At 51.9% G+C, this 25,766-nt stretch overlaps 6 protein-coding genes across 6 annotated transcripts; 3 read left to right on the top strand and 3 right to left on the bottom strand.

Moving 5' to 3' along the window:
• Positions 1-1,029: 1,029 nt before the first annotated feature.
• Positions 1,030-6,011, bottom strand: BBA_01318 (MAP kinase kinase kinase; the record flags this gene model as incomplete). Its single annotated transcript, XM_008596415.1, has 3 exons — positions 1,030-1,156; positions 1,211-4,902; positions 4,962-6,011. The coding sequence occupies 3 exons, from the start codon at positions 6,009-6,011 to the stop codon at positions 1,030-1,032; spliced, it is 4,869 nt and encodes a 1,622-aa protein (XP_008594637.1).
• Positions 6,012-6,950: 939 nt separating this feature from the next.
• Positions 6,951-9,209, bottom strand: BBA_01317 (glycoside hydrolase family 5; the record flags this gene model as incomplete). Its single annotated transcript, XM_008596414.1, has 1 exon — positions 6,951-9,209. One exon carries the CDS (start codon positions 9,207-9,209, stop codon positions 6,951-6,953), a length of 2,259 nt encoding a protein of 752 aa, XP_008594636.1.
• A 1,120-nt stretch (positions 9,210-10,329) lies between these two features.
• Positions 10,330-14,642, top strand: BBA_01316 (tetratricopeptide-like protein; the record flags this gene model as incomplete). Its single annotated transcript, XM_008596413.1, has 2 exons — positions 10,330-10,448; positions 10,505-14,642. The coding sequence occupies 2 exons, from the start codon at positions 10,330-10,332 to the stop codon at positions 14,640-14,642; spliced, it is 4,257 nt and encodes a 1,418-aa protein (XP_008594635.1).
• A 205-nt stretch (positions 14,643-14,847) lies between these two features.
• BBA_01315 (RecQ mediated genome instability protein Rmi1) lies at positions 14,848-15,597 on the bottom strand (the record flags this gene model as incomplete). Its single annotated transcript, XM_008596412.1, has 1 exon — positions 14,848-15,597. One exon carries the CDS (start codon positions 15,595-15,597, stop codon positions 14,848-14,850), a length of 750 nt encoding a protein of 249 aa, XP_008594634.1.
• A 2,112-nt stretch (positions 15,598-17,709) lies between these two features.
• Positions 17,710-20,185, top strand: BBA_01314 (peptide transporter MTD1; the record flags this gene model as incomplete). Its single annotated transcript, XM_008596411.1, has 3 exons — positions 17,710-17,935; positions 17,990-20,044; positions 20,121-20,185. The coding sequence occupies 3 exons, from the start codon at positions 17,710-17,712 to the stop codon at positions 20,183-20,185; spliced, it is 2,346 nt and encodes a 781-aa protein (XP_008594633.1).
• Positions 20,186-24,387: 4,202 nt separating this feature from the next.
• Positions 24,388-25,591, top strand: BBA_01313 (amidase-like protein; the record flags this gene model as incomplete). Its single annotated transcript, XM_008596410.1, has 6 exons — positions 24,388-24,481; positions 24,538-24,755; positions 24,873-24,909; positions 24,966-25,061; positions 25,133-25,515; positions 25,580-25,591. The coding sequence occupies 6 exons, from the start codon at positions 24,388-24,390 to the stop codon at positions 25,589-25,591; spliced, it is 840 nt and encodes a 279-aa protein (XP_008594632.1).
• Positions 25,592-25,766: the final 175 nt, after the last annotated feature.

Genomic DNA, 25,766 nt, shown 5'->3' with positions numbered 1-25,766 from the left:
AAAGACGGGGAGTACTGTTGAAGTGATTCAATTCAAAGAATGAAGCAATGAGAAAAGAAGAATTGGCCGCCAAATGAATTGACGAGCGTTGTAGATGCAAGCAGCAAAGAGGTCGAACGAGTGGTGCATGCAGGTCAGTGATCTATCTGTCTGCTTGGTACATACCTAGTTACACAGGTGGCAGGTAAATAGGTGCAGCGACCAGGGAGAGAAACCCAATATTCATTCTCCAGTCAGCAGAGAATTGCGACAAGACAAGCGGGCTGCAAGCCGATTCATCAGGCTTGTAGACACTGTGGCTCGCCACAGCCAAAACCGTTTGAAAAGGTACACATGTTCATACTAGGAATTGCTAATTAACCAAAGTACCTATCTGTCCTCAATCCATCATCCCTACCTTAGGTACCTAGCAGGCAAGCCACCCCGAAGAGTGGATTCTTTTGACCCTTCTAGCGGGCTGCTGCCCAGCCTGCCTGTACTAGGCCAATTTCGCACCCACCAAAGCCCCTGGTATTAGTGGGACGCTGCTTAATCTGACAACCTGATGAAATCGCCTAATTTGCTAGGACACGACTGGAAAAAAGTAAAGCGAGCATGACCAAAAAAAACATCAGTAAGAGAAGAGAAGAAAAAGAAAATGCAGAAAAGGACAATAGTATAATCAAAGAATTACATATTCTGAATCTGCCCTACCTCAGCCACAATCCTCACCTCGTAATATCTCAAGCATAGACCCACTACCAAAGTCTTGGCCCATCCTCCCCCCCACAGCGAGACATAACTCAGTACATTGGCAACGCAACTTGTCGCATCGTCCGTGTAGCACTACTCTTCAAGTATAAGGGTCGTCCGTGTAGCACTACTCTATTATTATCACCACTCTGTGTATGAACTTCACTAGAAATATCGCCTTTTTCTTGGCCAAGTGGTATACACACTACATGTACGACGCTAATTTTTATACAAAAAATAATATAGAAAAAGAACCGGTGTTCGTGGATATACTTCCTCATCTCTTTTCCTTCCCAATCACGATTTGTAAGAGTCTTTAATCTTAAAGTACAGTTCCGTGTCGTAAAAATTGTAGCTCGGGTCCCATTCGCAAAAAGGATGCTGCGATAATAGCACTTCGGCCGTCGGTCTTTCACCAGGGTTCCTGCGTCGCATCAGTTAGCTGCCATCATCATCCACAGTTTACCACCCGACTTACACTTGGAAACAATCCGCCATAAACGCCACCGCCAGCGGGGGAATCAATTCTTCCACATCCTCGGGAATTGGCGGCACCTCTCCATTCGCAATCTTGTAAATGGCTCCCACTGCCTCCTCCTTGCTCCACGGTCGACGACCAGCAAACATCTCCAGCACAACGCACCCAAGACTCCAGATATCTACCTTGGCGCTGTACCCTTCGCCTTGCGATCGAATCACTTCTGGCGCCATCCAAAATACCGAGCCCTGCATATTATTGGTCTTATCGTTGCCGTAAATGTTGTCAGTCTTCTTCGAGATGCCGAAATCGCTAATCTTGCACGTGCCGTCCAAGTCCAGCAGAATATTGTCCGCCTTGAGGTCTCGGTGTAGAATACCCTCCCGGTGCAAATACGCCAGCCCTGACAGTGTCTGACGCGTCAGCGACGACACCACCGATTCTTCGAAACGTCCGTGCTTTCGCAGACACGACCCAATACTGCCACCAGAAATATACTCGAGAAATATGCTGATACTCGTTTCCTTGCGCTCGCAACCTAGATATTGCACGATGTTGATATGGTCCAGATGTTGCATAGTGTCAATCTCCTGGTCTAGCGCCGCAACCATTTCTCGCATCTTGTTTTTGTCGCCACCAGCTGCCTTTGCATTCACCTCGACCTCCTTGACCGCCAAAAACTCTCCAGTCGTGGCATTCATACCCAAATACACCCGACCATAGGTGCCCTTGCCAATCAGCTGACCCTTGAACCAACGGAAGGTTGTCTGTCGCTTTAGCCCCGTTTCCAGTCCACCACTATCGGGCATCGCCACGCTACCGCGCTGATCAGGCCGAATCTGCACAATGTTGGCATTGAACATCTTGGTACTCTTTCGTCGCATCAAGTTCGAGTTGCTTTTGCTTGCACTTTGTGACATTGTAGTAAACCGCTTGTTGGCTTCATGTGCACCACGCGCCACTTCTCTGATGGATTTCATTCTGCCAAGACCGCCTGATCGCTTGAGGCTTCTGGACCCTCCACCCTGTGCAGACATCGGTCGGTCAGACGCCTTGAGCGTCGATTCGTCAGATCCGAGCGTGTCTGCTTCTCCATAAAGTGATGGCTGTCTTGAAGGTGGAATTGCCGCCGGCATATTGGAAGTATCCTCGCGAGCGGAATTGTTCGACGCGCTGCGCTGGTGCCCCGCGGCGTCAGTCTCGTTGACGATAGGCGAAGCGGTCAAGTTATTCCCTGCGCTATCTTCCAGCACAGGCTCATCAAGGTCCAAATTCGGAAAGAAATCGTCGAGGTTGTTCAACAGATCATCCGTAGGGGGACGATTGGCCCACACATCCTTTTCGATGAATGATTTACGCCGAGACACTTTATCATCGGCATCAAAATTGCTCGATCCAGGCGTTGTAGGTGTGCGTCGTGAGCTCATGGCGCTTCGGCCATCGTCTAGGCTTTCAGTAGTCGTGCTTGCCTGAGGCGACTGAAACGACACGGATACAACCTTGCTCTTGGGCCGCTGTGTATTGACAATGATGCTCGGTCGCTTGCTACTAGCTCCAGCCTTGGCCTTACCCTTGTCTTTGTCACGCCCAGCCAGGGGAATCTGGAAGAGTCCATCATCTGAGTCATCACTGTCATCATTGGCGGGGACAGCGCGTTTTGTTGCCGCCGGCGTCGCAAAGCTGACTTCTGAGCCCTTGCGAGAAACAGCATTGCTGCCTTGTTGAGGGTGATGAGGTGCAGAGTCAAAGTCAAACCGCTTCGGCATGAGAGTGCTTGGGCTCAGTTCCGATGATGATGGCGGTTGCACTCCTACTGAGTGTCGTTGATCATTAGCGTGAGCGGTCTTTGGCACTGCGACGAGGGTACCGCCAGGTGAGTAGTCAGGCACAGCAAATGACATGTTGCCAGGGCTCCAGGTCAAATTACGTGTGCCACCACTGGCCCGAAGCCCCCCTGACGCTGATTCCTTGACAAGACCGAATGGCGAACCCTTCTTACCTGAGCGTTGAAGACCACCAGCAGAGCTGCTCGACTGCAAGTTTGCCATGCTGGAGACAGAGCGTGGACCGTTGGCGCTTGACTGCCCAACAGCACCCATGCGGCGGCCGATTCCTGCTAAGGCGCTCCCGATACCTTCGGATCCATCCGGTGGTTGTCCGCTAGCCTGGCGGCTCTTCAACCCGTCCGGACCGTCGGTGTTAGAGGTAATCAGGCGTCTTGGGCTGGGGAATCCGTCCAGACCTGCAGCAGAACTACGCTTGGCATGTCCAGGCTTCTTAAGGGAATTGGCCTTGAGCAGTGTGGCTGAAGGGTCGCTCGGTGGTGCAGGTGGTTTCCTCTGGGGAAATAGGTGCTCAGAGGGCTTCCTGTCCTCAAATGGAGAGTCTCGAGGTTGGTCGAAATCGACATTCCGTCCAACGATGCCAAATCCAGTCCCTAGCTCCGGAGTATTGGGGGTGCTGCCTTTCTTGTTGGCCTGTTTTCGCTTCTCCAGATATTCACGCTGTTTTCGCTCCATTTCGGCCCGGTACTCGCTCGCCTCTTGCGCAAGTGTTTTTTCGTCCACTCTACTCTCCGATGTGGTATTGGATCTCGATGTCGGTGGCGATGAAATGGATCGCTGCCGAGACCCGTTCAGTTTCGCGTACGCTTCCTCATCCATGCCGGGCGGTAAGTGATTTGATGACAGTGGACCATTTTCAGTTCCTGTATTGTTATTGTTACTTCCATTGAGATCCACGAAGAATTTCAACGTTGTTGATTGTTTTGGATGCGCTTCTTTGAAAGAGACAATCTGATCATCCATCAACTCTTCTTTGTGTGAAAACTGCCCAAGCTCCGTTGCAAATAGTCGAGCATTGCCGGAGTCATTGATACCCAGGCTCAAACATATTGCTCGCTTGATCTCCGAAGCTGAGTCGGCTGGGGTAATGTCGCACATTCGAAAGTTCCAGGAGTCAAAAGTTGCTAGCACAAATACCCGGGCGGATTTTGTTGGGCTGCTGTTATCAAGGTTTGCATCGCTGGCATGCGCTTCACGACCACCTAGCGATGTGGTCTTGGGGGCACTGTTGGGTGAGTGTGGATATTCTCCTTCGTCCGGAGACGGTATCGCGCCCTCATCACGCTGCTTTTTCTTTCGATGCATGAAGCTGAGAAAGCTCTTGGAATCTTTCCCCGAACCAGGCTCCGTACCGGCAGAACGATCCCCAGATTCGTGAGGTGAGTGGCTGGAGCGGCCGTCCAGCGTACGGCTGCCGACAATGTCTCCAATACTCATCCCTCGACTGAACATACTTGCCGCATCAGCAGGGACGCCGGACCCATAGATAGCAGCATTGGAAGAGACAGAATCTGTGCTGTGTCTAGAGCGGTGACCGAATTTGGCAGAGTTGGGGGACGCGGTCATGGGCGCAGACGTAAACATTTTCTGCTGTGGAACGGGACTTCCATTTGCAGTTGGACTCTCGGAGCGTTGCGCTGTGCCACGATAAAGTGCCCCTTCGCTTATTGTGTTCTTCATAACCGAAGTCCCGGGCCGCCCTGTGTCGCTTTCCGACAATTTGAGCGCAAGTCGGTGGCCGCCCTCCGAGCTGGACATTGTCCCGGTATTCAGTGTGGGCATCGTGGTCGCTCTTGTTTGCGAAAACCGTCTAGCAGCAAAGCCCGGTCCGGGGGGGTTGAGGGGGGTCTGAAGATCATTGTCAGTATAATAAAAATTAAGTTAAGCGCAGTCGAGATGATACATACGTTTGGGGAATCAGACGGTTCGGTATTCGCGCTTGCGATGGTGGCGCTCTGCCCGCTATTGGTAGAGTCTTGTCGGCCGTGGGATTTGGAGGACTCTACAGGCTCACCTGTCACAATACTTCGAATCAAACGTCTCATTCGCTTGCCTTCCCCGCGCTCTGCAGGCTGGTTCCAGGCCACGCCATTTTGAGTACACTCTCGCGCCAGTCGGGGATAGACTTGCTGATGCATCATGCTGTGGTTTCCGCGCAGTCCATGCGGGTTACCGAGCTCCAGAAACTGCTGTCCGCACAAATGCAGCGCTCGAAAAGTCTCCTGCCATTCTCTCGAGAACATGTTCTGCGCCAGCCAAATGAGCACCGTGTCCAAGGGCCACTGCTCAGCCATCTCCGGGGGAATAAGTCCCGCACCTGCTATGCCAGATCCACTGGCAAGCCCTCTAACTTGTGCAGTTGAGTGCATGTATTGTTGCGTTCTGGAAGAAGAATCTTCGAGCACCGACGCAGCGCTACTTTCCGGCATTGACAGTGCTTGGGACGATTCTGATAGCAAGTGATCTTCACCGCCGAAGCCTGGGATGCCGACTCCTTCACCGTACGAGTTCGCGCTGGGTATATATGTCGCGCTCATGGCGTCGCTTGGGGGTGGAGGTGGAGGCATCGCCATGGCATGTTGTCGGGCAGCCATCTGAGCGTGTATTTTCGGGTTGTAAGGTTGGTGCTGGCCTTGTGTGGGTGGCGGTGGAGGCAGATTGAAACCTCCTCGGCCATCATACATTCGACCGTAATTACCATGCCATGATGGTTGCTGCTGCTGCTGAGCAAGAGGGCCGGATGGAGGAGGGCCAGGAGGCGGGGGGATCATGGCACCAGGCGCAGTCCCAGGTGGTGCAGGAGGGTATCGTGGCGGCGGCGGGGGGACGTTCATGATGCTGCCCATTTGCGGCCCGTTCATCGGAGGCGACGACAATGGCGGCGGCGGCGGTGGCGGCACCTGGAATGGACGTGTCGGATCATTATTCGAGACATGTCTTTGACCACCCTGATACATGTTGGGCGACGTTTGAGGCCTAGCCTCGTCGTAACTGTTTGATGAGCAATGAGGAGCTTAAAGCGAAAGCGCCAGCGCCAGCTGGAACAATTGCTAAGCAGGGAAACCAGGCCCGCTACCTAAAAGCGAACATGGAAAGCCACAAGCGACTGCAAAGCAAGAAGTCTCAGCCGTCGTTGATGATTGCGAGGCTGCCGCTGGGCTGGAATTGCTTGGAGGGCCACCAGCCCGCTAGACGGTCGAGCGGGGGAAGGCGCTTCCAGAGAGTCGACAACTGTAGCTCGTGGACAATCGCCGTCGTCATTCGAGATGGCCAGGCGAGCGCCGTTTGAGGTGGTAGAAGAAAAACAATATATTTACAAGACAAAGGAAAGAGGGACGACGAAAGGTCCGTGGTGCTTTTGGCCGCTAGGATAGTGGAGAGCTGCCCACCGTCCAGCTTTCTGTTAGGCTGGAGTGACGCTGGCGCAAGTTGCTCAGCTCCACCCGAGCTGAAGGAGCGCCAAACAATCGAATGCCACGATGTGGTTGGCTTAGTCAGGACTGTAGGTAGGAAGGGACCCTGTGAAGAATGGAAGAGCCGAATACTAGCAAGAAGAGTTCTCCAAGCCATTGTTGTCCCTCTTATCCCAATTATGTCCCAAGCCATGATTGCCTCAAAGCTTTGGAATATTTGACTGGTTTAACATCGTGTTCAGCCTATGTACGCGCCGCGTAAGACGGTCATCAGTAAGGGCAGGTATCGTATCGGTGTTGTAGCCGCAAGTCCGATCACATGCATCCACGCTGATTGAACAATAAATCGCTAAAATCATATGGCAACTTAGAACAGCGATGCCCTCAAAACAAATGAATCAAAACGCAATCTGAATCCTCCCATACGATTCATCACCAGCTTCCCTCAAGAGTTGTCGTAGCAAGCCAGACCGTCCTATGCTCTCACATCAGACTGCAGCTGTTGAGGTAACCCTGCTGGCATTGTTGCACATACGAATCTTCTTCTGCTGTGCCAGAAAGAACATTATGCTGGCGGACCAGTCCAGTTACTGTAATGATCTGCTCGCCCTCGGGGTGCCACCATTTCAGTCTCTGCAGTGGAATGCCCTCGTCTTCGTCAACGCTAATCTCCCACTTGCCCGAAGTAACGGCAACCTCGCATTCATCTCTCGGAAAATGAAACTCGGGCAAGTACACGACCGTTGGAAATTTCTCATCAGTCACCCTGGGCGCCATGAGCTTCAGATCATACGCGCACCGTCGCAAGTCGAAACCAGCTGATATCACCTCGCCTGCCACCACGGTGGCGGTCGGTCGAATAAAAGCTTCCGCAGCGCGGTATCCAGGCGCATTGGTAAGTTCCGGGTTGTTGAGTGACGGCGTTGAGCTGATAGACGGGCTTGTCATTGAACGACGAAGATTCGCGGGGCCAACGCTATTCTCCTCTGGCAGACTGATGTTTGAGTCTGAATACTTGGGCAGGGCAGATGTCGGGGGAACAAGATCATCCGGCGAAAAGATGGATAGATCTTCCCCATTCCAATTCTCACCCCATTGATGCACATTCTTGGCGCTATACACCCAGACACAGTGCCCCTCCATACCTGACCCCTCGGCGGCAAAATAGTTTGCATCTAGTGCTGCAGTTTGGCTGCTATAGTCGCCCGTCTTATATGCCTTCTTATCGTCCATATCGTAAGGAATGCCAAACTCGGTCAGCAAACAGGGATGATTGCCAGTGCGATCAATTCCTTCCTGTCGAAGTGTGGCAAGCTGATCCCTTAGACAATTGCGAATTGCAGTTTCTCCAATCTTGATGGCAAAGGCTGGGTGCAGGTATTTGCCACGCAAAACACCAACTACGTCGACGTTCCAAGTGCTGTTCCAGTGCTTCGTCATCAACGTGATGCCATCATAGTAATGCGGCGTAAAGACAAGCAGCTTGTCGTCATCAGGAGTGCCTTTGATCTGCGGAGGAAGTTCCAGAGTCGGAAACTGCATCAGCATGATGCAGTCCTTGTGAATGGCTCTGCAGGCAGTTTTGTATCTGCGCCAGAAATCCATGAAATATGTGTTTGTGAATTCAGGGTAGTCAATGTTCTTGCCAGTCTCCGGGTTGTTCGCAAAGTAATCTTTTATCAGCAAAGTATCGGTAGTGGGATCCCAGACACCATGCTGCGCCCAGATACATTCTCCGAGTTTCCAACCAGGGTCTCGCGTCCAGCCGTATTTCGTGTCATCGTAGCCCTCAGGCAACCATGCAATCTCGCCCTCCGGGTCAACCAATTCCGTGCCTGTCTTGTATGGCCCCAGGCCACCCATGTCCCAGGTATCAACCTCGCAAGCGCGGCCCATGCCCGTCAGAAATGTCTGCCATATAGTTGGAGAAGTGCCCTTCTTCAGATGCTGAGCTTTGGGGATGACAGTGAGATCCTGATAGCCAATCATGCACTTATTTGGCTCATTCAAACTCTCCCAGCCCATGACAACCTCGTTTTCGAGGTCGCCGGCCTCATGTATGCGCTTTGCCAGGTGCGCGCATGCGTTGATGAAGTGATCTTGCAGGTAGTCCTGGATATTTACACCATCGATGATGCACTTGGGAGCAAACGCTTTGCCAGCAAAGAACATGGTGAAGATGGTGCCCGTAGCAAGCCGGAAGTAGTTGGTCGACCAAATCATTTTGGGAAATTGGCCTGGGTCTGGCCATGTGTTATGAACAATAGCGGCTTGAGTTGTTGCGAAGCTTTCTGGGTTCAAGCCACAAGCATAAATTGTCCACATTGGGGCACCTGAGCCTCCAGTGAATCTTGACCAGACATCTTGGTGAGGATCCATAAAGACGTAAAAGCCGAATGTTTTGGCGATTCGCAGGACGTCGATCGTTTGCTGAATGAACTCTTCGTCGTATTTTCCGGGACCGGCAGCCTCTATGGCCTCCCAAGTAAAGACATATCGTATGGTGTTGAAGCCGTATCTCTTGAGACGAGCAAAGTGCGTCGCCGCTTCGTCTTTGGGAAACGGTCGGTCGTGAAATGTTACGTTGTCGCCGTCGAAGAAGCGCTCGCCAATGTGCGATGGCTGGTCGGGTTCGCTGGGCAGCTTGGAGTCGCCAGCGACATTGATTCCGCGCAGGACTACCTGACGACCTTGCTTGTCTCGAAACTGGCCATCCTCAATCGTCAACCGGAATGCAGCCATAGTTGGTGTTCAGTCGCGTTCGCTGGCTGCACGGCTCCGTCTGGCTGCAGGCGTTGGTGGACCGAGAGCGACAGCTTGGCGGTCGGGTTTCGTCAAATGTGCTGTTTGAAACGGAAGCCTTGGCTGTCTCTTGTTTGTATGAAGAGTAAAATTCAAATCAGAACGACGCACTCTTGAATAAATGCACTTTTCGACGAATAGATGAAGATGAAAAGGGAGAAGAATCGGGAGGGCAGCAGAATGCCTGATGCATGACCGACAGTGCCCAGTTGGCGCTTCAGCGTGACATGACAGACTGAACCTAGCATACATGCATGCTCCCCACTCCAATTGGCGGGGTGTCCGAAACAGCGCTGGAGTGACGAGTCAAAAGACTGCCCCAGCACTCCGGGCGGGCCCAAAGACACTAAATCGCTCGCCGATCGGTGCTTTTCAGTCCTTTTCAGTGGCTGTTGCACCCATGTGTGGATCCACTCCAACAAAGCTAACCGAGCGGAACAAGCAGAACGCGACCAGAATCCGATATACGCGCAAGCTAACTTTGCGAGCAGCCAGATCTATTTACCATCTGTCGCAATTAGCTGTCTACACGGTAGGTAGTGCTAACTAATGAAGGAGGAAGTGATTTGATAGATGTCTCCTAGTGCAGTCATGTCACACACGAGGGCCTGTAACCGATAGATAGACTAATCAACGTCCACACACTTTTAAATGAAAAACATCGAGTCTCTACATAAGATACAAAGTCGTTATAGTCCAATACCGGAAGTAACCTCATTTTATATTTGCGACATGATTTATTATCCGCAGTGCATCAGCATCTCAGGGCCTAGCGGGGAATCTCCGGGTAACCCCACTAGAGCTCCAAAACCTCCACGGCGACAGTCAAAACTTCTCATTACCTCATCGTTAATTGCCGACTGTGGGCGCCGTCATCTCCCACTTGTTTAAAAAAACAAAAAACAACATTGTACTGCAGCCAGATCGAAGGACTCGACTCGGATAAATTACCAACCATCTGCGTGTTGCTAACGCGTAAAACTGACCCCACGACAACCCCCACACTTGGGCATGGCAAACAAGGTGCTTGACTGGCCTACGAAACGCAATATACAACACCATGTCAGGCTCTAAAGCGGCTTTGAAAGCGATCAATGATGCAATCAAATCCCAAAACTTTGATGACGCCATTACAAAATCTCAAGACTTACTGAAAAAGGATCACAAGAACTATCTAGCGTATGTGTGGCCGCCGGACATTCTTGACACCACCACGTCACTGACAGTCTCGGCAGAAATATCTTCCTAGCGTTTGCCTTGGATAAAAAAGGCAGAATAGAAGATGCAGAAAAGGTCTACAACACAGCTGCAAGCTTGCGTCCCGAGGACGGTCAAGCCTGGCAAGGTCTGATCAAGCTCTATGAGAAGCAGGGGCCGCAAAAGCTGGGAGACTATCAGCGTGCCGTCGTCAACCTCTCTCATATCTTCTACAAGGCCGATGATGCTTATAAAGCTCAGGATGTTGCAGATAAATATGTTGACTTTGCGCGCGTTAGAGGGGATCGTCTACAGTACGCCGATGCTCTATGGATCAGGCTCCCTGAGAGTCCTCTTTATTCTATTCTTGAAGGTCGATTCCCTGCACCGGCCAAGACCTACGAAACCATCGCCGTCATTCTCGAAGACTTTGAAAAGAAGCGCATAAATACACTCATTGGAGAGCGAAGAACTCGCCTTGGTGCGAGACTAAATGAAGTCACGCTCGAGGTGAAGAATGAAGTTTACGCACAAAGCAAATTGGAAAGTGTGTACCAGCAGCTCATCAATTGGACTTCCGACGACGAATTGAGACGCACGTACGAGGAGAAGCTCATCCATTACTGCTATGATCGCCTGCTGGCCCTCCCAGCAGGTGAACAAAAGGCTGCAGAACTCGCCAAGGTGATTGGCCTTGCCAACGACATGGTCGTGATCAAACACCCTTTTCGGCTTGCGTGGGATATCGCCATCAACTGGCAGGATCACAAGGAGATACGTGACTGGAGCGCCGAATTATTACACGCCTATTGCTCTCATTTTCCAGAAAGCGATCTTTACAAGGTCATCACAGCTTTCATGACTTCACCTATATCACCATTTCCAGCCGCTGCTGCACCATCAAGACCTTCTGCTGATGAACTGACAGACGACAGCGACGACGATGACGAAGGTGGTGTCCCCACTTCAGTTATCCCGCTCAGTGACGAGGATCGCATCATAATGATTACAGAAGGTATTGCTGGCACGGAGTCTTCGTTGGCGTACCGGCTTGTTGGCGAATTTTTCCTTCATTATGAAGAATATGAGAGCACAGTCGAATACATGCGAAAAGCGCACCGGTACATTGCCAAGGAGCAAGCTCTAAGCGCCTTTGACTTTACGAAAACGACGGATGCCTACTCCCTGTGCCTAGGTACATCGCTTGTCTACTACCAATCACCGCGCCACCACGCTGAGGCAAAGGGACTATTTGAGAAGGTTTTGAGCCATGACGCCACGACCACCCGTGCAATGATAGGCGTGGGTCTCATCTACGAGGAGGAGGAAGAATATGACCAAGCCATCGACTTCCTCGAGCGAGCCTTGCAGAAAGATGCCACAAATATCAGAGTTAAGTCAGAGGCTGCGTGGGTGAAAGCGCTCAAAGGCGACTATCAGCTTGCCGCCGACGGGTTGCGGGATTGTCTGAAGGCCTTGGATGTCAAGGAACCAAATAAGGAACTCCTCGCGGATGCGCAGTATCGCTTGGGCTACTGCTTGTGGAATCTTGACGCATCTCGGCAAGCTAGAAAGCAGCGCAAGGGAGAAAGCCCATACGCCTACTGGCTTGCAGCCCTAAACAATAACCTTGACCATGCACCTTGCTACACTATGCTCGGCATCTTTTACAACGACTATGTCAAGGACAAGAAACGTGCGCGTCGTTGCTTCCAAAAAGCTCTCGAGCTGTCTTCCGCAGAGGTCATTTCCGCTGAGCGCCTTTCCCGATCGTTTGCGGACGATGGCGATTGGGATAGAGTTGAGCTGGTGGCGCAACGTGTGGTAAACTCTGGCAAAGTGAAGCCACCTCCTGGATCCAAGCGAAAAGGCATCAGCTGGCCCTTTGCAGCTCTTGGAGTCGCTGAATTGAACAAGCACGAATATCACAAAGCCATTGTGTCATTCCAGTCAGCACTGCGGCTCGCGCCAGATGACTACCATTGCTGGGTCGGTCTCGGTGAGAGTTATCACAATTCTGGAAGATACGTTGCAGCTACCAAAGCAATAATGAACGCTCAAAAGTTAGAGGAGCAGTCAGAAAAGGACATGACGACTGATGCCTGGTTCACCAAGTTCATGCTCGGTAACATCAAGCGTGAGCTCGGAGAGTATGACGAGGCTGTTGAATTGTATCAATCCGTGATGAAGACTCATCCTGGTGAGGAGGGAGTCATTATCGCACTGATGCAAACTATGGTGGATAATGCACTTATTAGTGTCGAAAAAGGGCAATTCGGTAAAGCCATCGAATTTGCGACAGAAACAGTCAAATTTGCTACGACGGCGGAAGAGAATGTTCTGGCGACTTTCAACTATTGGAAAACTGTTGGCGACGCTTGTTCAGTGTTCTCTTCTGTCCAAAGTCGCATTTCCGACTTGCCCTTGGACGACATTCGTGCTATAATTGCCAAGGCCCCCAAAGAGGCTTTTGACGTCAGCGCCGATGTTGATAAAGTCAGCACGGATGTGATCTCTGCAAAGGGAATTTATCCTGAGGATGAGCAACCTGGGGTCGAGCTGACAAGATGCATTCAAGCTACAATTTTGTGCCACAAGGTCGCCGTTCATGCTGTATCAAAAGACATACACGCCCAAGCCGTTGCCATGTTCAACCTTGGTTGGGCTGAATTTAGGGCGCACTCCTGCTTGCCCTCTCAGTTGCGCAAGAAAGCTAGCAACTACCTCAAGGCGGCCATTAGATGCTTCAAACGAGCCATCGAGCTCGAAGCTGGTAATGCCGACTTTTGGAACGCACTGGGTGTTGTGACGAGCGAAGTCAACGGGTCCGTCTCGCAACACTCGTTTGTGCGAAGCATCCACATCGACGAACGCAGTCCTGTGGGATGGACTAATCTTGGCGCGCTCGCTCTCTTGTCTGGCGACATCAAGGTAGCCAATGAAGCTTTCACCAGAGCACAGTCTACTGATCCTGATTATGCGCATGCATGGCTTGGTCAGGCTTTTGTCGCCCTCTTGTATGGAGATGCCAAGGAAGCCCGCGGCCTATTTACGCACGCGATGGACATTTCCGAGGCGTCATCTTTATCAGTCCGTCAGCAGTACTCTTCGTCCATCTTTGACCATATCCTCGTCGGCCCAACGAATACTACCATCGCTTCCCTCTTGCAGCCTGTTTTTGCACTGAATCAAGTGCAGAGCATGCGGCCGCAAGACTTTGTCTTTGGCCACCTCGCTAGCTTGTTCTTGGAACGTACTCGCGATCACACCCGCGCCGTGGAGATTCTCGAAAATATTTGCTCCAGCATAGAAGCGGACTATGAGCAGACGGAATCTCCTCTGAGCCTGGCAAGATTCACACTCGCACGCATCGACCTAGCTCGTGCTTACCTTGCGTCCAAATCGTATGAGCAGGCTATCGAATGCGGCGAGATGGCGCTCGGCCTGAGCAGCGATGAGCAGGACAGCGAATTGACCAGCGACCAACGCAAAAAGGCGCGTCTCTCGGCGCACCTGACAGTCGGACTTGCACAGTTTTACGAGAAAAATTTTAACGAGGCGGAGAAGTGTTTCGAGGCCGCTCTACAAGAGTCTGACAATAACCCTGACGCGACCTGCCTGTTGTCACAGGTCTTGTGGGCTCAAGGCAAAGAGGACTCCAAAGAAAAGGCGCGGTCGTTGCTGTTTGAAGTCATTGAAGCGCACCCAGAACACGTGCAGAGCGTGCTGCTACTGGGTGTGATTGGTTTGCTCGACGAGGACGATGGCAGTCTGGAGGCTGTCGTGGAGGAACTGCAGGGTCTGCGCACAAAGGACAAGGTTACGACCAAGGAGCAGGCGCAGATTGGCGAGGTGCTGCGCGCCATTGCCGCGCTGGCCGAGGGAAAGACGGCCGACGAGGCCCTGGCGCAGATGCAGACGGACATTATGCTGCACCCGCATCTCCCGCACGGGTGGTCGGCGCTGGCGGCTTCTGCGGGCGACGGGTACGCTGCGCAGACGTCGCTCAAGGTTGCGCAGAGAGGCATCCCGCCGCGTGGACAGCTGGACGCGATGGACCTGGCAGAGTCGTATGGTGGTACCGGCGCAGTTGCGGATTCGCAGAAAGCAGCGTTTCTCGCGCCGTGGGAGACGGTGGGATGGTCGTCGTTGAAGATGGCGACGGAGGGGATTTAGAAGCATATGCATACGTACAGGCGTTGACGTGAAGGAAGAACTGCTACACTGCTACAATGTTATGGAAACCCATAGAGATGGTAGATATACGATGAAATGAACTTTTGTACAAGTAGCCCAGTATTCTTTTTTGGGCTTGCCCTTTGGGTATCAAATGCTTTGATGATCAACGCCGTGCCAAAAATAAACAACCCCATGTGTAGCTTCATTGTGGCCTGTCCGCTCCCACCGCAGCCTTTAACCTCGCCAGTCTCCCACTCGTCCACGCCTCGTGCCAACTCTCAACCTTGCCTCCCAGAAACACCGTCTTGTCCGGCGTCAGCAGCACCGAGCCCCTAGCCACCACGGAGCCCGCCCTCAGCAGCATCTTTTCACCGATACTCGTCTTGCCTATCCCGATCCTGTCCATGCGCTTCATCTCGACCGCGTACACCGACTGTCCCTTGCAGTCCTGCAGCACCAGCCTATGCACCGCATTCTTTGCCGCCGTCACTTGCTGTGCGCCACCTGCTCCCCTACCCTGCGTCCCCGTGGCTCTGCTGCTGCCATCTCCCTCCTCCTCCTCCCCTTCCTCAGCCGTGACGCGAATCACCTCGCGGCCCTGCCTCCGCTCCCCGCGCTCCACCGACTCCAGCTCCTCGACCTGCTCCCAGCGCGACAGGCTCAGATTCTCCACGTCGAGCACCTGCACGTGGACGTCGCGCGGCAGCGTGCGCTTCTCGGCGCGCGCGCTGCCCACGTCGGCGGGAAGGGCGGCCATGGCGTCGGCGTCGAGAATGCCGCCAGTGCTCTGGGTTAGGTCGCAGGCTAGGAGGCGCGCCTTGGCCGTGGCGAGCAGCGAGGCCGGGGGCGGGGGCGGCGTGCGCGCTGAGATGAGGGTGGTGAGGAAGCTGGTGGACGCGGGTGGAAGGGATTGAGCGGCGAGGGAGGTTCGCAGCTGGCTGACGAGGTCCATGTTGGAGGAACACGTCGGAATTGAGTAGAAACTTTTGTTTGATTCCCAGCCTCTGCAGTTGAATTGATGCCGTGCCGTGCAAAGACGTTGGGGGGAAACGCGTGCCGTATTGCAGGTCGATAAACGTTTTTTGCAGTGGAGAAGATGGTTACATGATGCTCCAGTTGGCTCTGTATAAGCACCACATCCGGTTCAGGCTCTCGTACTATTTAATGGCGAAGAATTGTTTGACAAACAAAATGTATATTAATGGGACGGTTCCAGGAATTTTCCCAAGTATGTAGCATGACAATCGTCTACTAATCCACGGTGTTGCTGTCGCTTCGCTGACAAGGTCGCAGTACATCCTCCTACAGTAATTACTGTCTAATGAGAGACATGAACGAGAGAAGAAAATGATCATGACAGCAGTGTTTTTTGGGACAAACTTTCTACTGATAGAGTCTTATTCCTCCGCATTGTGGCTTGATCCCCCACTCCCTTCCCGTTCGCCTTACTGGTCAGCTGTCGCTCTGACTGCAGAACTCGGTCCTCGTCCGGTTGGGCAGCTGCTTTTGTAATCTCTCCAGTTTCCGCGTACTTGCGATCGGCATGCTGGTTGCCAAATGTGCCGTCGGCCGTAACTAAATTATTGATTGTGACCCCAGCGACTTGCACACGCTGCGGGCGCACTTGGGCCTGCAACGCCAGGATTGTCAGGGGCCGGGTTTCGAAGAAGGCCGGCGTAGATGTATCCAGATACTCACTCCGATTGGCGGCGTCTCCAGGTTTCGGCGTTGCAGTATTGTCCATGTTGAATTCCGACGCAAGTCGCGTGGTGAGGGCCACACAAGCCATCGTGGGCTCGTAGGGGCTGGGGCTTCCAGGACCACGTAACTGCGCAACTGTTGGGGGCGTTCAGCCAATCACTGAATATGAATTGTTGGTGGCTGACAACTGGTAGCTTCTCCTGCAATTGAGTGCTGTGTTGAATCATGAGATTGTCAACATTACCTGGTCCATGCTTGATGAGCGCCGCACAGCGACCAATTTAATGTCGCGACACTTTCCATCACCGACTTTCGCTCTGCGCGGAAAAGAGGTTCAGTGCTAGCCTCAGAGCTGTCTCGTCGATTGCGCGTCTACATATCCTTTCCGTACCCGTCCATGATTCATCAGTCTTGGCTATCCCATCGATATGGCTGGCATTGCTGATAGGCGAGAGCGCGGTGCGATGGCCGCGATGCAGATGCCCATATTTGAGAACCTGAGACAATTCGATGAACGTTTCCCATACTGAGGTTCCTAGCTTCTAAATAGTCTGCTGATCAAGGCTGCAGCTAGCTGTTTGAAGAAAACGCTGACAAACGCGTGAAGAGGGTCGTTCCTGCCTATTGGTAATTAGCGACCGCGGGGAGTATTATCCGAGTAACACCCAGGTACGGAGTACTGTCACATCTTTTCTTTATCAATGTCAGACGGTCTGAGAGAGCGCAGATCCAGGTGACCAAGCCGGTTTGCCGAGGCATGTTCTTGGCACTGCTTCATCCGCGGGTCGACAGTTGACGGGCAAGTCGGGGAAGGAATTGCCAAGCCTTTTTCGCAGCCTGATGTATGCACTGTGATTATTGATGAGCTGAAAGCTATTAATATGCAGTCGAGGAGGGCTAGCTGAAGAGTCGGGCTTGAGGCTCCCCGCGTCCAAGTGCCCCAGATCTAACAAGACATCCATCCACCAGGCTCCGGAAAATAAGAAACTCGAGTCCATGTTCTGGATTGCATCTCAAGATGGACCCAATTGCATGTCGAAATGGAGCTCCTGTTCTTTTTCCAGAAGCAAACGGCGCCCCGAAATGCTCCATCAATCTTATAGTGTGGCTTGCTCTAGACCACAGCCCTTCATTCAGGTCGCAGGGCTGAAGCCACGGTCCCCAATCACATCCTACCGCGACTTCTTGGGGGGTGGCAGCGAAGAACGGCATGATGCGCCCGCACGGAGTAATATCGAATGCGGGGTAAAACGTTGTCTCAATCGGGTTTGATTTGCGACTCCAAAATAGATAAAAAGGGCAAAGAGTTGCTGCTCCGGCCAGCTTTTCTTCGCCAGCGTTCTTTGTTTGGACAGAGAAAAGAATGGCGGCTCGAGCGCAAGACGAGGGCCCAGTGCCTATAGCGGCAGACCGATATCACAGTGAAAAGACGGACCGCATTGAACCCGCGACTGTTGAGCATTTGGATGATGCTGAAGATGAGCCCAAGCTGTCCAAGCCGGCCACGACGTTTGACGTTCTTACGCACACGATTCACCTTCAAGATGATACTACCTTGTCCGCAATTACCTTTCGCTCTATGCTAATTGGTAAGTCATTTTCAAACTCTTGATTCGTGTCCACAACGACCAACGTGGTTTCAGGTCTCGGCCTTTCCGTCTTTGGCGGTGTCCTCTCGGGCATCTTCTTCTTCAAGCCGCAGCCCGTGGCCATCCCCGCCGTCTTCATCGCCGTTGTCGCCTTCCTGCTCGGTGAGGGCATGGCGCGGCTGATCCCGCGCCGGGGTGCACTCGGCCGCCTGCTGAATCCGGGCCCCTTCAACGTCAAGGAGCACCTGGCCATCACCGTCATGGCCAACGCCGCCAGCACGTCGGCGCTTGGGCTGGAAATCATCGCCGCCGAGCGCCTGTACTACAACCGACGCGTTCATGGCGCGCTGACGTTTTTTATGCTCATGTCCTCGCAGTGCCTCGGGTACGGCATGGCCGGGCTGATGCGCAAGACCATGGTGTACCCGGCCGCCATGCTCTGGCCGTCCAACCTGCCCATCAACACCATGTTGGAGCGTCTGCATTCGCGCGCGCCGAGCAATCGCAAGCCGTTTCGCGTATTTCTCTACGTATTCATGGGCATCTTTTTCTGGGAGATTATCCCGCAGTGGATTTGCCCTCTGCTGACGGGCGTCAGCATCTTTTGCCTGATCAACAGGAAGAGCCCTACCTTTACCAACGTCTTTGGTGGTGCCGAGGGCAACGAAGGCCTGGGCCTCTTTTCTCTTTGCTTCGACTGGCAGTACATCTCCGGTGGCACATCGCCCTTGTTTTTCCCCTTGAGCAGTCTCATCAGCCAGGGCATCGGCATCACTGGCTGCATCATCCTTTTTTGCGGCGTCTACTACAGCAACATTTGGGATGCCAAGAAGTTTCCTTTTCTGTCGCAACTCATCTTTTCGGACGAGTCGACGGCCGGTAGCCCGGTGGAATGGAATCAGACAGCTGCCATTGGACTAGACGGCAAGATCAAGATGGAGGCGGTAAAAGAGCTCGGCTTGCCCAACTTTGCCTCCTCCAACGTCCTCAACATTTTGTTGACCAACATGTGTATTGCCGCCGCAATCACGCATCTGATCATTTGGTATCCAACCGAGATCAAAGCCGCATTCCAGTTTTTGAATCCAAACCGCATCCTTGCCCGCTTCAAATCGGCACAAGGTCGCCTGCGCCCTTCATCTCAGACCCAGCCTGCTAGTGCCCAAGCAAGCAGTGGGAGCGAATCCGAGGCGCATTACGATCCGCACTACCTTTTGATTCAAGAATACAAGGAATGTCCCGATTGGTGGTATGGTATTGTGTTTGTCCTCTCCGCTACCGTGGCCCTCGTCGTCATCTACACGAGCAAGAGCACTCTGCCCTGGTGGGGGTTTCTCGTCGCCTGTCTGGTCGGCTACTGCCACCTTCTCATCTTTGGGTCCATGCAGGGCATCACGGGCGTCAGTTTCACGATCCAGTCCATTATTCAGATGATTGGCGGCTACATGCGCCCCGGATTTCCCATGGCCAACATGTATTTTTCGCTGTACAGCTACAATTCTCTCCTGCAGGGTGTGCTGCTGGCCAAGGACCTCAAGCTCGCGCAGTACGGGCACCTGGCGCCGCGCATTACCTTTTCCATGCAGATGCTGGGCACCGTTGTCGGCGCGGGCCTCAACTACGTCATGGCGGACAGCATCATTGACAACCAGGCCGACATCCTTCGCAGCGTCCAGGGCACCAACATCTGGTCCGGCGCCGTCACGCAGCAGTTCAACGCGCAGGCCGTCACCTTTGGCGGCTTCCCGCACGAGCTCTTTAGTGTCGGTAGCAAGTATCAGTGGGTGCCGCTGTCCATGTTTATCGGGTTCGCGGTGCCGATACCTTTCTGGCTCGCACACCGCAAGTGGCCGCGTCTGGGCCTCGATATGATTAACACGCCCGTCATCATGTTTTACATGTGCTACCTCAACCTGGGCATCAACTCGTCCGTCATGACGTTCTTCATGGCAGGCTTCTTTGCGCAGTGGTATGTGCGCCGCAAGTACCCCAACATCTTTGTCAAGTACAACTACCTCATCTCGGCGGCACTGGACGGCGGGACATCGGTCATGGTTTTTATTCTGTCTTTTGCCGTGCTCGGAGCTTCATCAGCGGCCGTGGCATTCCGTGAGTAACACGTCAACTCCTTGAGCAGCTAAATCTGCTGGTATTCAAACTTGGCTAATTAATAATAACGAAATAGCCAAATATTGGGGAAATCCGGCCTCTGGTCATATCGACTATTGTTACAAGACTCCCTCCGAGTAGGCTTTTCTACTTGTTGAGATTGTGTTTTGGTTGGCCGGCTGTGCGTCAGCACTGTTGGAGAATTTGGGCAGCGAATTGATTCTTGGCGACGTTTGTTTCCTCTTATTAGCGTGTTAATGTTGACCTTTTTTTTGCACTCTGTATTGTGGTGGAGTGAAAACAATTTGCCTTGGCAAACGTACCAAATTATTGAGGGAATAAAGAGCATCATGAGCAAAACCATCATTGTCGCAAGAGAGACTGCTCCAGCGGTCATGACAGCGAGTCTGAGCATTGTGGCGCGCAAAGCTGGCTTCGGCTCTCGGCCCGGTTTAGCGTCTAGCAATGAAATATATGGTGGATATTATCGTCGAATGAGTGTGAAAGCTGGATTTGCAAGGTACGCTGCAGTGCAAAAGAGATGAAACGACTTTAGTCTTTTGTGTCTGTGTTTATATTTTTTTTTTTGCCATCCGGGTCAGGGGGTCACGTAATCCCATTGTCACCTTTCCCTGCAGAGAGGCCGCGTTACCACTTGTTGCCAAATCAGGGCGCAGTAATCCGCAATAATAACAAGGCTGTGCCGAATACCCATACGTGCCGTCATAAGTTCATAAACTAGCTGGGTTGCTGGGCCCTGGCCTGGGGCATGGTGTCATTATCAACTAGTTAATTGCTGTACTTGCTATAATTAATTAGGGCTACCCGAGCCCCAGGTTGCCGACCAACCGAGTGCTGGGGAAGGGTGCTTGATGATGTTGCCTTCTCGCGCGCTCGTGTTTCGAATCCAGATTAGATCTTCGGACGGGCTTGTTCCTGTAGTCTGCAACCAAAGTGTTTTGCATGTCCATGTTTGCAAAGGTGCATGGAAAACAACGTGTGCTAACCACCGACTCGAGCCTTATTATATAGGGGTGTTGAGACGACTCGCCCTAGCGACTCCACACAGGGGCGCGTTTTCTTGTTAGTCGATGCGACAGTGGCCACAGATAGGGAGTGATACTGTGGGTGAAGATGGAGACTTTATATATTGAATGCGGACAGCTTCTCTTGAGGCTCAATGCTTGTAAGCATGCATGGCTCATCAACTTTCCGACATCCCGGAGCTGGGTATCAAAGAGAGCTGTGTCACCCCCGGGAGATGAGCTTAATTCTTTGCAACTACCATTTCGATCTACTGTTTTTTTGACTTTTACTTTCCGGCTTTTCTTCTTCTTCTTTTTTTTTTCTCTCAATGCCAACACTCCGGACCAAGGATTGAGGCACTGCAGATGGCATCACATGGAGCAGGCAGTGGTTGATGTAGAAATGTGTGGCGTTCCTGAGCGAATGGCGTTTTGTGCGCAAATGGGTGTTGGTGAGTGAGTTGGCGTTCCTTGAGTGAGCGGCGTACCTTGAGTGAGTGGCGGTCCTTGAGTGAGTATTGGCGTTCCTGAAGGGTTACGAGTGAGTGGTGTTGCTATACGTCTTTCAAAAAAAAAACACCCATCAACATCAGGCACCAGGCTCGTGTAATGATACAGGCTCTGTTGGCGTCTTGGCTACTGCTGCTGTGTGCCTGTATTTAGTCACCGGCACCCGCAGTCTTGCATCCCAGCAACATGAAAAGTCGGGGGATTACATAAGGTAGGTCACTACGAGCCGACGACGTACAGGGATTTCAAATTTCAGAAAAATCTGAAATCGCCCTGGGTCCCTGTGCTGGTCCGCACGAAAATGCGTGTCGATCGACCCTTTCACTTACTTGTATTGAGTGATGTCGGGGGGTTGCAATTTGGGGGGTGTGCCAATACGGCTTGGCTTGTAGTGATCGGCGCGGCAAACGCAGCCGCACGAGGGCAATGCAGTTGGCGTCCAAGCGTCCTGATTATTACTGCTCATCATTTGTTTAGGTACGGATACATGGCCATAAACACAGTACAAAGCACATACATAGGACAAATAACCGCAAAGAAGAGCGCTTTAGACCTGAAAAAGAACGTACGCGGGATAAAAAAATCTGTACCTAAGGAACTGATCTCAGGGGGCCTTTAGACATGTATTCTCTAATAAATACTTACGCTTATGATCGTGTTTCTGCAGTAAAGATGTAGTTTTATGTACGGAGGAAGAAACAAGAAGTCATGGCCCATAGGGATTTGACCCCTGTTAAACTCGATCCTGACGCCTTCGACAGGGGTGTGAGTACGTTGTCTTAAACGTTCACCAGCATGATCATCATAACTAGCATTTGACCGTAGCTGGTAGGGATGCATCCCTGGTGTATCAATGTATGTATGATCTTTCTTATTTAGGTTGATGGCGTTTAATCACTGTGGGCCAGCACTTTTTGTTTCTTCCTCCGTATGTACGTGGCTCATTTTCGGCTGAGTTACGGATTATCTTGCTCTGATTAGCTAGTTTTTTTTTTTTTTTCTCCATCCTAAGCAGGTCTAGCTAGTCTGAGCTCTAAAAATTCAGGCTAAGTCTGGGTCGACATCCTGCACTGCCACCAAACCGCCTGCACCAAGGCTGCTCTTGTATATAAATAAAAACGCTCGATACCCGTCTCTTTTGATTGCATCTGCTCTATATAAGCGCCTGTTCTCTCATCTTCAAGAGTGACCATTACAACTATCATTTTCCGCTGGCTTGTATTCTTCTAGTCGTCGTCACTCCTCAAGTCATTGCCACCTACTTGGCTACATCGCACTCCACCACAACACACGAGCTGTGTAAGTGAGCATTGCATCATCATGCCTCTATCTACAGAATCCATCATTGCCATTGTTGGTCTGCCCGCTGTAGTCGTACCTGCTGTTATCCACTTCTGGAAATGCTGCAAATGGAGGAAGCTCGCGTTGGCCGCCCATCGCGCAAGGGCTGATACCGAAAGTATGGTTGCAACATTCTTTTGCCATTTCTCGCCTTGCACTTGTGCCTGTTCTGGCAGACAGCAACGCAAGCTGACTGGGTTTAGGGCAATTTGTACCAAGCGACCAAGAGGAGCCATTCGACCTGCCGTTGTACTCGTCTCCTCGCACCTATTCTCGCGCTCCGCCAAATGAATACACGGGCAACTACACGAGAAACTACACGGGAAATAGACCCAACGAACAGAATCAATTCTTCTTTTTGACTGGTATGGCAATCTATCAGGGACTGGACAGGAATCGACCGATGAACCTTTGACAGGCCGAGACCCCCGTCAGTAGCAATGGCATTCAGGATGTATCTAGATGTCCATGGTCAAATAAATCTCTATTACATAAATGAAGAAAATTTACCCTCCCCGCCTCCTCACCATTGTGCCATCTTATTTAGCACCCAAATTATGGGGCACGGAGCAATTGTCGAATAGGTATCCGACATTGGCCCTTGTCGTCGGCCCCGGCTGCGACACCATTGTTTCGGTCAATATCATTCAAATTCTTAAAGATGGCCAGTAAACTAGTCATGATCTCGCCCCAATTCTTAAGCTTAACGGGAATGCCCTTGTATTTAACTAGTCGCTAGTTAAAAGATGATTACTGGTAAGATCTTGGTGGGGGTCCTGGGGGCCCTGGGGCGCTGATCGACGGTGCGTATCCACAAGCTCTCTGGGGGCCTGGGGCCGCCTAACATAAGATATCCATTCTCCTTGGCAAGATCGACAGAGTGCGGACCTGGAAGCGGTCAAATAAATCAAGCTTTTCTCGAGGTGCACTGATGAAGAGAAGGGTCGCAGGCCTTCTAGGCGAGTTCAGAACGGACTTGTCCCTCGCCAGTGCAGCGCTGCATCTCTACTTGTTAATGGCACTACAGGAACGGGCGAGCAAAGTGTCCACTTCAAGGTAGAAGATGACGGTCCTTGCAAATAGATGACGTAGCACTAAATGGAGCAGCAGACAAACCTCAACGAATGTCTGCTGCAGGGTATTAATTATCATGCGCTCAGCGCCGAGAGCAAGGGCCTTTTTCTCGACAACCTCTAATATGGTGACTCGAGAGAATAAGACAGATCTAGTACCCAAATCCTTCTTGTAAGCCGCTTATTGCCTGGCCTGTAGCAGGTGTAGCAGTGGACGAAAGATTGCGGTTGCGCAAGTGAAAATTTACCAACACCATCCAGCCCTTCTTTGTCAAAAAGCTACACATGCAGGCTGGAGCTGGGTGCACGAAACTTCCTCAGTCTCCGCGTTTCCGCCTGTATTATGTCGGCTGGCTCTGGGACTCACGAACTTGTCGCTGCTGTATTATCTGTCATGTACCTGCTTACCCCTCCCCCTCCCCCTCCCCTCCTAGAACCAACAGGCCCCCTCTCGCGTGCTTTGACGACACGCACTCTTCTCGACCACGGTAAGCTGGCATTACATCCTGACTATTTGCTACATGCTAACAAAAGTACGCATTAGTGAACAACCACCGCCGCAAAAGAATCGCCAAAAAAATAAAATTTCACGCCCAGCAGCAAGTCAAAGTCGTCACCCAGGTTCCTACCATTGCCATGTCCTGCCATCTCCCGTCGACATTGTCCGATCGCGGTGACGCAAGCACCGATTTCGAAATCACCGTCGGCAATGTCAAATATCTTTTAACCGAGAGCCAGAAGGTTAATAACTTCCTTTTGCTGGTGATCCATTTGGCCCTATGCAGCCAGCTCTCCTCATCAGATGGTCATATCATGCTATTCGAATAGAACACTGCCATTGTTTGAATCCGTCAGATTCACTGACTTTATATTTGCTAGAAATTTCTTGAATGTGCCGATTTCGACAACGACAATGGTCAATCCTGGTGCTCGTTTATACCATTGGGCCCAACGATCCTATTGAGAACTCAGCGCTCCGCGAGTTTCAGGCCAGTACACTTAATCGAGATGACGTGTATCAACCTGATTTCGCCTCCAATATGGTTTTCTATGGATTCTCTGAAGAATGTACCATCCTTGACCCGGATACTCTCGCGGGGCTTCGCTCTTGAAATGTCAAAATAATCTGATCCTGCCAGGGCGGCAAGAACTTGCGCCAAACTCGGTCGTCCCCAGGCCCTATGTCATTTCAAGGGGCATAACATGGCAGTCGTGGCGAGTCTATCATGATTTTCAACGACTGTTTCATGATCGGGCTGAGGCCCTCGCCGCTTCACGATGGAAGATGAGTGACTCATCTAACGAGGACTTCTGTCCTCGATACGAATATTTTGGCACTCTAGTCGCAGTCAACGCCGCGTACGCTGCACACAACGGCCGGGTCATTGTGCCTTCGCGATGCTACTACAAGCCATCCAAGGATCGTCCTCTTGCCGGTGCAAGGTTCAGTGTGAAAGACAACATCGATGTCGCGGGTCAGAAGACCACTCTGTGCAATCGAGCCTGGACTGAATTCATATCGGTATGGTATAGAAACTCGCGAATGATCCGGTACTCACTTCATAGCGACATGCACTTGTACTTAGGTGCATACATAGGCGGCCGTCGAAATATTATACCCGACAGACTATCTTCCGACGCCAAACCCAGCACAATCTCAGCCTATTGACGAAATTTGTTTCCGGACTGGAGACTGCTTTACATGTCTCACGCTCAAAGATATCTCTAGCACAGTTGTGGAAAAGAGATTGTCCGGACGGCGCCGAACACGAC

The sequence above is a fragment of the Beauveria bassiana genome (assembly GCF_000280675.1).
Source record: "Beauveria bassiana ARSEF 2860 unplaced genomic scaffold BBA_S00003, whole genome shotgun sequence".
NCBI lineage: Eukaryota > Fungi > Ascomycota > Sordariomycetes > Hypocreales > Cordycipitaceae > Beauveria > Beauveria bassiana.
Note: the sequence above shows the minus strand (reverse complement) of the source record. Positions and strands in the feature narration are given on the sequence as shown.